The 13,318-nt window shown below is 41.8% G+C and overlaps 1 protein-coding gene across 2 annotated transcripts; it reads left to right on the top strand.

Moving 5' to 3' along the window:
* The first annotated feature begins 656 nt into the window (after positions 1–656).
* LOC115160960 (sterile alpha motif domain-containing protein 9) lies at positions 657–13,318 on the top strand. Of its 2 annotated transcripts, none has more exons than XM_029711570.1 (4): positions 657–1,315; positions 2,231–2,285; positions 2,391–2,461; positions 8,686–13,318. In XM_029711570.1, the coding sequence occupies exon 4, from the start codon at positions 9,120–9,122 to the stop codon at positions 13,242–13,244; it is 4,125 nt and encodes a 1,374-aa protein (XP_029567430.1). In that variant the 5' UTR covers positions 657–1,315; positions 2,231–2,285; positions 2,391–2,461; positions 8,686–9,119; the 3' UTR covers positions 13,245–13,318. The 2 variants fall into 2 exon arrangements, with proteins under 2 accessions (XP_029567430.1, XP_029567429.1); XM_029711569.1 differs by having other exon boundaries at positions 658–1,315; positions 8,700–13,318.

Below are 13,318 nucleotides of genomic sequence, written 5' to 3'. Positions count from 1 at the left end.
CTACAGATTGAAGGAAAAGCAGCCATCAAGTGCTCAGCATATGTGGAAACTTCAAGACTGTTGGAAAAGCATTCCAGGTGAAGCTGGTTGAGAGAATGCTGAGTATGCAAAGCTGTCATCAAGGCAAAGGGTGGCTATTTGAAGAATCTCAAATATAAAATATATTTTGATTTGTTTAACACTTTTTTTGGTTACTACATGATTCCGTGTTATTTCTTAGTTGTGATGTCTTTACTATTATTCTACAATGTAGAAAATAGTCAAAATAAAGAAAAACCTTTGTAGGTTTAGGTGTGTCCAAACATTTGACTGTTACTGTATGTTTGCAAAGTAGATCCCTAGTCTGGATTTCCATATAATTTGTGTAGAGAACAGGGGATAAAACACAATACAGCACTACATCAACAGTACATATCCTCTCCTTTCAGATCAGTAGAACAGATGTAGCACTGAAGATGAGGAGATTGAGGAAGCCACTTTTTTTTGAGTGAGATACACCTCAAATTAAGTTTTGTTTCAACTGAAACGCGCCGAATTGAGGAAGTCGTAAGGGAATAAAACTTTTCCAGAAGAGTCAGACAGCTAAAGCCATGTTTTTCAGTATAACACATACTCATTTAAAATACCTATTTCAACTAAGTCTTTGAAAATATGTAATATTTCTATACTAGTGTTCAATTTAATTGGTTTGCAAAGATTTGCTATTGTTTTACGCTATAATTCAGCAAAGTCAAAAGCTTGACAAATAGCCTACATACCGCCCTCCCCATCATCCGCAATTTTAGGTTTATTCTCTTTTCGACTTAATCTAACTCTTTCCACACTGACCATCGTTTCTGTTTACCAGTGAGACCAGCAAACTATTTCATGTTGCTGTCAGGAAAGCTTTTTACGAGTGAGATACACCTCAAATTAAGTTTCGTTTCAACTGAAACGCGCCGAATTGAGGAAATCGAAGAAAGGGAATACAACTTTTCCAGAAGAGACCGACAGCTAAAGCCAACCTCCTCATGCCATTTTTTTCAGTATAACACATACTCGTTTAAAATACCTATTTCAACCAAGTCTTTGAAAATCTGTAATATTTCTATACTAGTGTTTCCATTTAATTGGTTTGGAAAGACTTGCTATTGTTTACACTATATTTCAGCGAAGTCAAAACCTTGACAATTTGCCAGCAGACCGCCCTCCCCATCTTCCGCATTCTTAGATGTATTCTCTTTCGAACAATTTCCACACTGACCATCGTTTCTGTTTACCAGTGAGACCGGCAAACTATTTCATGTTGCTGTCAGGAAAGCTATAATAATGAAAGGTAAGTTTGCGGTTTAACGTAACGTTATAGGCTACATAGACAACGTTTTACATTATAAAATATGTTCAGTCTGAAGTATTGAACACCTCTCGCAGTTATGCTATACATTATCCGGATATTACAACATTTATACTGTTAATGCCATTAAAACGCCTATTTCAACCGATTTTCGTGCATTATGAAAATCAATGACATGCATATTAAACTTGAGAAGCCTAACATATAAAGCCTAAACTATAAGAAAAGTGGTGGCCTACACTACTTTTTAAATAATTAACGCCTCAACACTCTTAGTTCGTGTTTCAGCCAAGATCCAGCCCTGCCACACTTGCTATAAAAGTGAGAAATGGGTCTGGAGAAATGTAACCACTCTCAAATTGATAGATAGAGCTGGTCTGGATGCAATGATGGACAGCCCATGAGATCAACATGTTTACACATATTTGAACATGAAGGCAGTTTGTTTACATGGGCCTAAATTATATATTTTAAGAATCAATTAATCTTAATTGAAATGACTACTGAACAGCAGTTAAGATTGTATTTCTGTTACATGGTATTTACTTGGTACTTAGAAATGACATGGTAAAAGTAATGCATTTTTTAAATCAGATGTACATTTGCGGTTTTGTCTGTTCTCTCCTGCACCACCTGATTTTCACAACCACATCTTGCCTTATACAGAGTGGCTGCTATAGTAGGCATTCAGAGACTGAATCCAAACTGAATTGCTTCATTTCACTTTTGTTTCACTTCATGATTTAATATATTAATTGAACTGGTTGTGTCTGTAATGAGGGGCATTAAAGCGATTGGATCAGCGAGTGCGCCACACCTTGGTTACAATGTTTGTGGTGGTATCTTTAGACAGTTTCACAGTAATATAATCTACCCCTCCTGGTTTTATGTTTACAGCATGTTGCAGCAGCACAGCAGTTATGCGGAAATGGTGAAGACAGAAAACAAAGTGGTAAATCACGGTTTTTGTTTAATGGTATTTCTCTCAGGCTTATTCAATGGGTGACTGACTGTATTGCATTTCATGTGCTGAACTATTTTTCAATTTTTCCATCAGTTTGACTGAGAAACCAGTTCAGTGACAAGGATCCAAAGGATTTCAGTAAGGCTGAACAAGTCCAAATGGAGGTATTTAATATCTAATTCATAACAAAAATAAGAATAATATTTACTGTACCAGTTTAACTTTTTTCTGGTTACTACATGATTCCATATGTGCTATTTCATAGTTTTGATGTCATCACTATTATTCTACAATGTTGAGTAAAAATAGTAAAAATAAAGAAAAAACCTTGAATGAGTAGGTGTGTCCAAACTTTGGACTGGTACTGTATATATACACTACTGTTGAAAAGTTTGGGGTCACTTAGAAATGTCCTTGTTTTTGAAAGAAAAGCAAATTTTTTTGGTCCATTAAAATCACATCAAATTGATCAGAAATACAGTGTAGAAATGTTTAATGTTTGGGCGGAGCTAGCATGTTGGAGTGAACGGCTGTGTGTGAGAGGCTCCTGCAACTTTTTTGCGAAATAATCTAACTTAACCTACTTTATGGCACTTTTTACAACAAACGTTTCTTTCTAATACAATATTGTAACTTTGTATGTGAAAATGTCGAGTAATAAGCGACCAAAGGACAATAAATCCACATCGGAGGCCTACTCCCCACCAAACAACGAGACAGACATGGCGGAAGGCACAGGTAACAACGTGACACTTACAGAACTTACCCGGGCTTTGGGAGAACTACGTGTTGCTCTAGCTGAGGATCTTAAGGCTACTATTGCTGAACTGGACACCAAAATCGAGAGCACCATTCGAACGGTTGCTTCGCAGAGCCAGAGTATTGTGGACCTTGAGAAAGCTTCTGAATTCAACGCTGGTAGGATCGACGAGTTAGAGAAGCTATGCACGTCATTGCAGGATAGTGTGCAGAGGCTTTCTGTGAAAGTGGTCGACCTGGAGGGCCGATCCAGACGTCATAACCTTCGCGTTGTTGGTCTGGCAGAGGGGGTGGACGCGGGCTCTCGCCCCAACGACTTCTTCGCCAAGCTATTGAAGGATGCAATGGGATCGGATGTTTTGGCTTCAGATCCCCAGCTGGACCGTGCACATCGCGCCCTTGTCCCAGTGCCTGGACCGGGCCAATGTCCTCGCCCAGTTATCATCTGTTGTCACAGTTTCAAGACCAAGGATCTTATCCCGTGCGAGGCTCGATTGAGGGGCAACCTGTTACATAAAGGACATCCTTTCCGTGTCTATGAGGATTATGCGCCCGATGTGGCAAAGCACCGCGCCGGCTACAGAGATGTCATGACCAAACTCTACAAACTCCATCTTCGCCCAGCCTTGCTCTTCCCTGCAAGACTAAGAATTACCCCGCTTTCCGGTGAGAAGATTTGTCTCTCCTCGGTTTTGGACGTGAGAAGATTTGTCTCTCCTCGGTTTTGGACGCAGAGAAGTGTATTTTTTTCTCTCCTATTTGTGTATGTCTGTTAAATGTGGATTGATGGGGGGGGGGGGTAAATGTTGGGGAAAGTAGGGGAACAGGGTGGAGAGTAAAGGTGCTTGCAGGGGGGGAGGGGTTGGTTGGATACTGCTCGGGTGTAGGTGCTACATATGCTGATCGTGATGGTTTGGTGCGTTTTTTTACCTTTTTATTGAGTTACATGTTATGCAGGCCACCATAGGAACTACAAACAAGAGGAGGGCGGGGCTTACATTCACTTCCTGGAATGTCAAGGGTTTAAAACGAACCAATTAAGAGAGGCAAGGTCCTAGCCCACTTGAAAGCAGTCTCGTCTGATATTCTATTTTTGCAAGAAACCCATCTGAAAAACAATTCTCATAGCAGACTTAAATGTAGGTGGGTGGGGCAAGTGTATCACTCTAACTTCTCTGCCAAAACGACAGGCACAGCGATTCTGGTACGGAAAGGAATTCCCTTTCTACATAAAACCACTATTGCGGATAAAGAGGGTCGTTATGTGATCGTAATAGGAGAGATCCACTCTACTTCTGTAACTCTACTAAATATCTATGGGCCAAACATTGATAACCCCTCTTTTTTCAAAAGAGTCCTTGCCCTGATTCCAGATATCTCCCATACTAACCTAAATTTTTCTTTGATACCAACGACAACACAGAGACTTCCCAGCATTATTGTGGGAAACACTGAAGGCTTATTTGAGAGGCTGTATCATCTCCTTTCAGACTGCCAGGAGTAGGCAAAACAGAGGAAAATTGTTAGAACTGGAGGGACAAATTCACTTACTGAATAGGGAGAATGCTAGCCATCCATCTATGGAGAAACATAAAATATGACCTCTAAAATTTGAATATAATCAGATTCTCTCAGCTAAAATTGCAAAATCTTTTCTCTATGCCAAGCAAAAATATTTTTAGTTCGGTGACAAACCACACAAATTACTCGCCAGACAACTTCGAAAAAATGTGAGTGACCGAATGATTCACAAAGTTAAATCTGCATCTGGGGAATTACTCTCTTCCCCCAAAGACATCAATGACAGATTCCGTCAGTTTTATGAGACTCTATATACAGTGGGGCAAAAAAGTATTTAGTCAGCCACCAATTGTGCAAGTTCTCCCACTTAAAAAGATGAGAGGCCTGTAATTTTCATCATAGGTACACGTCAACTATGACAGACAAAATGAGAAAAAAAATCCAGAAAATCACATTGTAGGATTTTGAATGAATTTATTTGCTAAATATGGTGGAAAATAAGTATTTGGTCACCTACAAACAAGCAAGATTTCTGGCTCTCACAGACCTGTAACTTCTTCTTTAAGAGGCTCCTCTGTCCTCCACTCATTACCTGTATTAATGGCACCTGTTTGAACTTGTTATCAGTATAAAAGACACCTGTCCACAACCTCAAACAGTCACACTCCAAACTCCACTATGGCCAAGACCAAAGAGCTGTCAAAGGACACCAGAAACAAAATTGTAGACCTTAACATTTGTATGAACATTACAAGATGAGACATATACTGAACAAGTTCCACAGACATGTGACTAACAGAAATGGAATAATGTGTCCCTGAACAAAGGGTGGTCAAAATCAAAAGTAACAGTCAGTATCTGGTGTGGCCACCAGCTGAATTAAGTACTGCAGGGCATTTCCTCCTCATGGACTGCACCAGATTTGCCAGTTCTTGCTGTGAGATGATACCCCATTCTTCCACCAAGGCACCTGCAAATTCCTGGACATTTCTGTGGGAATGGCCCTAGTCCTCACCCTCTGATCCAACAGGTCCCAGACGTGCTCAATGGGATTGAGATCCGGGCTCTTCGCTGGCCACGGCAGAACACTGACATTCCTGTCTTGCAGGAAATCACGCACAGAACGAGCAGTATAGTTGGTGGCATTGTCATGCTGGAGGGTCATGTCAGGATGAGCCTGCAGGAAAGGTACCACATGAGGGAGGAGGATGTCTTCCCTGTAACGCACAGCATTGAGATTGCCTGCAATGATAACAAGCTCAATATGATGATGCTGTGACATACCGCCCCAGACCATGACGGACCCTCCACCTTCAAATCGATCCTGCTCCAGAGTACAGGCCTCGGTATAATGCTCATTCCTTCGACGTTAAACGTGAATCCGACCATCACCCCTGGTGAGACAAAACTGCGATTCGTCAGTGAAGAGCACTTTTTGCCAGTCCTGTCTGGTCCAGTGACGGTGGGTTGTGCCCATAGGCGACGTTGTTGCCGGTGATGTCTGGTGAGGACCTGCCAGACAACAGGCCTACAGGCCCTCAGTCCAGCCTCTCTCAGCCTATTGTGGACAGTCTGAGCACTGATGGAGGGATTGTGCATTCCTGGTGTAACTCGGGCAGTTGTTGTTGCCATCCTGTACCTGTCCCACAGGTGTGATGTTCGGATGTACTGATCCTGTGCAGGTGTTCTTACACGTGGTCTGCCACTGCGAGGACGATCAGCTGTCCGTCCTGTCTCCCTGTAGCGCTGTCTTAGGCGTCTCACAGTATGGACATTGCAATTTATTGCCCTGGTCACATCTGCCTTCCTCAGCAGTATGCCTAAGGCACGTTCACGCAGATGAGCAGGGACCCTGGGCATCTTTCTTTTGGTGTTTCTCAGAGTCAGTAGAAAGGCCTCTTTTAGTGTCCTTTCTACTTTCTAAGTTTTCATAACTGTGACCTTAACAGTGTTTAAACCCTTTACAATGAAGATCTGTGAAGTTATTTGGATTTTACGAATTATCTTTGAAAGACAGGGTCCTGAAAAAGGGCCGTTTCTTTTTTTGCTGAGTTAATATATATATATATTATATAATATATATATCAAATAAAATATATACAGTTGAAGTCGGAAGTTTACATACACTTAGGTTGGAGTCATTAAAACTCGTTTTTCAACCACTCCACAAATTTCTTGTTAACAAAGTATAGGTTTGGCAAGTCGGTTAGGACATCTACTGTGTGCATGACACAAGTAATTGTTCCAGCAATTGTTTACAGACAGATTATTTCACTTATAATTTACTGTATCGCAATTCCAGTGGGTCAGAAGTTTACATACATTAAGTTGACTGTGCCTTCAACCAGCTTGGAAAATTCCAGAAAATTATGTCATAGCTTTAGAAGCTTCTGATAGGCTAATTGACATCATTTGAGTCAATTGGAGGTGTACTTGTGGATGTATTTCAAGGCCTACCTTCAAACTCAGTGCCTCTTTGCTTGACATCATGGGAAAATCAAAAGAAATCAGCCAAGACCTCAGAAAATAATTGTAGACCTCCACAAGTCTGGTTCATCCTTGGGAGCAATTTCCAAACGCCTGAAGGTACCACGTTCATCTGTACAAACAAAAGTATGCAAGTATGAACACCATGGGACCACACAGCCGTCATACCGCTCAGGAAGGATACGCGTTCTGTCTCTTAGAGATGAACGTACTTTGTTGCGAGAAGTGCAATTCAATCCCAGAACAACAGCAAAGGACCTTGTGAAGATGCTGGAGGAAACAGCTACAAAAGTATCTATATCCACAGTAAAACAAGTCCTATATCGACATAACCTGAATGACCGCTCAGCAAGGAAGAAGCCACTGCTCCAAAACCGCCATATAAAAGCCAGACTACGGTTTGCAACTGCACATGGGGACAAAGATCGTACTTTTTGGAGAAATGTCCTCTGGTCTGATGAAACCAAAATAGAACTGTTTGGCCATAATGACCATAGTTATGTTAGGAGGAAAAAGGTGGATGCTTGCAAGCCGAAGAACACCATCCCAACCATGAAGCACGGGGGTGGCAGCATCATGTTGTGGGGGTGCTTTGCTGCAGGAGGGACTGGTGCACTTCACAAAATAGATGGCATCATGAGGCAGGACAATTATGTGGATATATTGAAGCAACATCTCAAGACATCAGTCAGGAAGTTAAAGCTTGGTCGCAAATGGGTCTTCCAAAAGGACATTGACCCCAAGCATACTTCCCAAAGTTGTGGAAAAATGGCTTTAGGACAACAAAGTCAAGGTATTGGAGTGGCCATCACAATGCCCTGACCTTAATCCTATAGAAAATGTGTGGGCAGAACTGAAAAAGTGTGTGTGAGCAAGGAGGACTAAAAACCTGACTCAGTTACACCAGCTCTGTCAGGAGGAATGGGCCAAAATTCACCCAACTTATTGTGGGAAGCTTGTGGAAGGCTACCAGAAACGTTTGACCCAAGTTAAACAATTTAAAGGCAATGCTACCAAATACTAATTGAGTGTATGTAAACTTCTGACCCACTGGGAATGTGATGAAAGAAATAAAAGCTGAAATAAATAATTCTCTCTACTATTATTCTGACATTTCACATTTTTAAAATAAAGTGGTGATCCTAACTGACCTAAGACAGGGAATTTTTTACCAGGATTAAATGTCAGGAATTGTGAAAAACTGAGTTTAAATGTCTAAGGTGTATGTAAACTTCCGACTTCAACTCTATATATACACTACCGGTCAAAAGTTTTAGAACACCTACTCATTCAAGGATTTTTATTTATTTTTACTATTTTCTACATTGTAGAATAATAGTGAAGAAATCAGAACTATGAAATAACACATATGGAATCATGTAGTAACCAAAAGAGTGTTAAACAAATCAAAATATATTTTAGATTTGAGATTCTTCAAATAGCCACCCTTTGCCTTGATGACAGCTTTGCACACTCATTGCAGTATTATACACATCTGTTATGTTTGGCTTGTGGGGAGAACTGAAGATGCGCTAAAACACCAACAAATGTTGAGTAAACCTGCTCAATTGTGAATGATTTTGTTAACATCTATACGGCTTATGAATTTCAATCAAATCAGCCTATTTTTTTCAGAATGAAGAGGAAGGCAAACCAACTGACCTGCCAGATGAGATTAAGGATTGGAATAAACATCACGTTAAACAATGGGCTCTCAACGAGGCTTGTGTGGATGTTGAATTTGCAGATATCTTGTTTCAGCAGAACATTAATGGGCCTAGTCTTTTACTTTTAGAAAAGTCTGAGTTACGAGAGGTGGGTGTCACACTGGGGCCTGCAAAGTTGATCATTCACAAGAGGGATGAACATTTGAAATGTAAGAAAGAGCAGTTGAGTAGCCCAACAACAAATCAGTCTGGGAGACCGTGCAAGCCGTACCCTTTTCATCGACACCATGATGCCTGCAGATACAAGGTGAACAGCGTTCTTGATGTAACAGAATCAGGTGCATCAGACTATATCGAACCCTGTCATGAATATAAAGCATACATCCATATGTCAGAGGCAGCTGTGGAGAGCAAAATGAACAAGTTCACTGATGAGGTTATTCGATTTGCAGCAGCCTGCATGAATAGCCGCACTAATGGCACCATACATTTTGGAGTTGGTGACAAGCCAGACTTTGTTCATGGACAAGTTTTGGGAGTTAGCGTCCTGGACAAAGAGGCATTTGTCAATGCTCTACCAAAAGCCATTGAGGGTCATTTTGAATATAAACATATCCAGACAGCCAAGATGTGCATCAAACCACCTCGATTTGTTGAGGTTCTCAATCCTGATATGACATCATCAGAGAAATATGTGATAGAAGTGGACATCGTGCCAGACTTTGTGATCTGTCAAGAGAACATCTATCACGTTTTCAGCTTGGATACAAGGAAATTAAAGAGGAAGTCCAAAAACAAAGAAACAGAGAAAGAACAGAAAAAACTCTTCTTCATTCGTGATCACAGCAGCAGCAGGGATCTCCTTGCACTAACCACTTCTGCCAAGCCAAAGGAAGAATACAATAGGTTTGTCGACAATGTGTCACAGCTGTCACAGCTAAGAAAACAAGCAGAGGAAAATCGCCTTAGTGTGGTTAAAAGTAGTGTCCAGGGCTCCAGACTAAGTGAAATGATAACAGGTGGATCCCAATCCTTAGACAGGTCCCACTTCGAGCGGTATTTGATAGTGACCAACAAATCACATTTAGTTCAATTGGAATCCCTGGGATTTATTCCTGAACTGAACCCAACTGCTGTTTTGGACTTTGACCCTGAGTCGACAAAACATGGATTGATGAAGCACTTTGAAGAACAGAGTACAATAAATGTCCACTTGCCAGTACAATATAAAATCACAGAGGCTGTCGAAGACATTGCTAGCAAGCTAAAACTGACTCGAAACACCAGCTGGATCCTCTGCAATGGGGGTATCGAAAAAGAGATACCTTCAGATGTAGATGACTGGTTAATAGAGAAAGGAGCGTCTGTACGAAATGTGATTTCATTCCTGTGCCGGAAAGATGTGCTACCACACAAGAGATTCCTGGTTATTTTCATATTGCTGTCCACTGTGAGTGAGAAAATGGACCCTCTACTTGAGACATTCAGCACATTCTGGCAGGAGCTCAGAGGAACAGAGCAAATACTTTGCATCTGTGAAAATGAAGAAGCATTCACCTGCTGGAGGGACCTGATTGAATCCCGCTATGGAATAGACATTAAAGCAAGATCAATCTATGAGCTCAGTTTTGCTGAGGTTAACGGCACCGTCCTCAGCCTGTGGTCAGACAACCGGAAATCCAGCCGTTTCCTACCCTGTGGAGGAGGCAGCAAAGTGATGTTAAAAAAGAAAGAAGAGGGCAGCCTGGACATCCTGAATATTCTGTGTGTGAATCAGTGTGAGGGAGGAAATGAAGACAAGGCCCTCATACAGGAGAAGTTCTACAAAGGAGGAAAGGTGTCATGGTGGAACTTCTATTTCTCTGAGCAGCCAGGATCCATGCCATTCATCAAACGGGACAAGTTCGACTTCATCATGAACACTGTCCTACCAGCTTTGAGCTCTTTGAGAAAAGCTTGTGTGTCCTTCAAACTTTTGCATGTCCCAGGATGTGGTGGAACTACACTAGCCATGCATATATTATGGGCACTGAAAGACAAGTTCCGTTGCGCTGTTCTGAGGGACAGAACCGCTGATCACGTTGTTGTTGCCGAGCAGGTGGTCAAGCTACTGATGTATGAGACAACAGAACAATCGTCCCGGATTCCTGTGTTGCTCATGCTAGATGACTTTGAGGAGATGGATGACGCATATGATTTGCAGCAGCTCATTGAGAAGGAATGTGTCAAGAAGGACATTGGATCTAGGTCCCCGCAGGTCATTCTACTCAATTGCATGAGGGCTGAGTCTTGGGAGAAGACTGAATCAACTGAAGACACTGTGTTTATTGGTAATAACCTCTCTGAATTGGAGCAGAGGCAGTTCGAGAAAAAACTGGAGGAGATTGAGAAGACCTACAAGAATGCAGACACATTCTACGCTTTCATGATCATGAAGAAGAACTTTTCACCCGAGTATATACAGGGTGTGGCTCGCAACACCCTAAAGAGCTTCAACATGAATCACAAACATGCACAACTCATTGCTGTTCTGGTCTTGTTGAATGTCTACTGCAAGGGTGCAACACTCTCAGTCTCTCTCTGTGAAGAGTTTCTTGGCCTCCAGACCAAGCCACATAGTGGATCCGCCGATGTTAAGGCTGGATTTGGGAAGTTTTCCACTCTAGTGACCTGCTGCACAGAGGAGGCTAAGGTTGTATTCGAGGCAGTGAGAATGATCCACTCAAGCATGGCCGTGCACTGTTTGAAGGAGCTTACAACCACATACAGTGTAACCAAAGCTAAGATCACTGATCTACTGCTCACCACAGACAAGCTTTATGAGTGCATACAGGGCAAAGACAAACTCATGAAGGATGTTCACACCATGTTAGTGAAAAGACATCACTCAGTCAAGGGTGAAGATTCTCAGTTCTCACCTCTCATCCAGGATATTGCAAAGGAAACACCAGGTGTTGAAGAAAATGTGCTCTTCAATGCAGCCAAGCGCTTTGAAAAAGATGCTGTCATCTCTCAGCTTCTTGCCAGATACCAATACCTGAAGAAAAGGGATTTCAGGGAGGCAAAGGACTGGGCAAAGAATGCGAAAGATCTTTCCAGAGATAACTCCTACATTTCTGACACATCTGCACAAGTGATCAAGCATGAGCTAAAGAGTGCAATACAAAGTGACAAAGAAGATCCCATGAAGCCAGAAAAGCTCAAAGGCTATCTTAGAATGGCCCAGTCAGCAACAGAGGCCTTCAGGGATACACAGGAAATTGCAAAGAAGGAGGCTACTCTGAGAGTACAAAACAAGAGAGACAACAGCCCTTTCAACACTGCAGGTTGCCTTGGAGAAATCCAGGTTGCGGTCATCATCATCGAAATACTGGAAAAATGTCCAGTGTTTTCTTCAGGCAATGTCCGTCATGACATTCTCAGTGAAGTTCTCTCTGGCAGAATTACAATCCAAGATGTTGCAAGGAATGATTCCAGACATCACAAACATGCCTCATATTACTACATTCTCCGTGAATTTGAAGATCTTCTGTACAACCTTAGACATAACATGAAGAGGCACTTTGATTTTCTTGACAGCTTTTATGTCAACTTGGGTCCCAGGTTCACCCTGAAAGACAGTCGAGAGAAAAGAACTCGACAGGAGCTCTTCCAGTGCTTTCAAAGATACAGTGACCTCTTTTGCAAGACAGATTCCACAGAATTAATGAAAAACAAGAACCTGAAAATCAGCATCCACATTCACAAGGGAAGGCAATTTTTGGAGAGTAGAAAAGCTGATACTCATTCTGGGATTCTGGATTGCCTCTCCAACAATACCTCAGGTGACATGATGCAAGAGATAGTCCTGCAGTATGACTTCATTCTGAGTAAAGCTCCTGAAAGGAGTGTTAGAGAAATGGTCAATTTCATCTATGCCAATGTTGTGCTAAGCTGTGTCAAACCTGAATCTCAACACCTTCGCCCGTATAAGATCCTCATTGATCATCTTTGCCAAGTTCTTCAAGGTCAAATCCCATATGGTGAAAGTTTAGCATTGCACTTCATTGCTGTAGCTCTGCTGTGGCCAAAACAGATCCTCATGTCACAACCAGTGGCATCTCAGAAGTTGGGAAGCTATGCGTCACAGATGAGGACATCATACTGGAACGAGATGAAATCTGTTTACAATGGAAAGTTGCCTGTTGTCCATTTCTTCTTGGGGAAGAAGCCGGGCTATACTGGCCTAGTTTCCCTTAGGGAAATCATGTGGTGTGTAAGACCAGAAGAAGACGTTGATTCACTTTGGACAAATGGCAAAATATGGAAGCATGAGAGAGTCAAGGAGCTCCTTTGCAGGGTGACAGGAGAGGTACAAAGGAAATTCATTCTGGCAGATACCAGGAACGCAGGCTTAAAGATAGAAGTCAGTGCAATGTACAAAAGTCAACTCTGTGGAAAAGAGCAGGGATCAAAAGTATCATTTTTCATTGGTTTCTCAATGAAGGGCCCACTGGCTTTTGACATCGATTGAAGAAGAGCCCAATTGATATGAAGTCAGACATACAAAAAATGGTAGTGTCCATTAAAATAACACCAAATTGATCA

This window comes from Salmo trutta, chromosome 24 (genome assembly GCF_901001165.1).
Source record: "Salmo trutta chromosome 24, fSalTru1.1, whole genome shotgun sequence".
NCBI lineage: Eukaryota > Metazoa > Chordata > Actinopteri > Salmoniformes > Salmonidae > Salmo > Salmo trutta.
The sequence above is the reverse complement of the archived record's forward strand: the minus strand, read 5'-3'. Positions and strand labels throughout refer to the sequence as shown.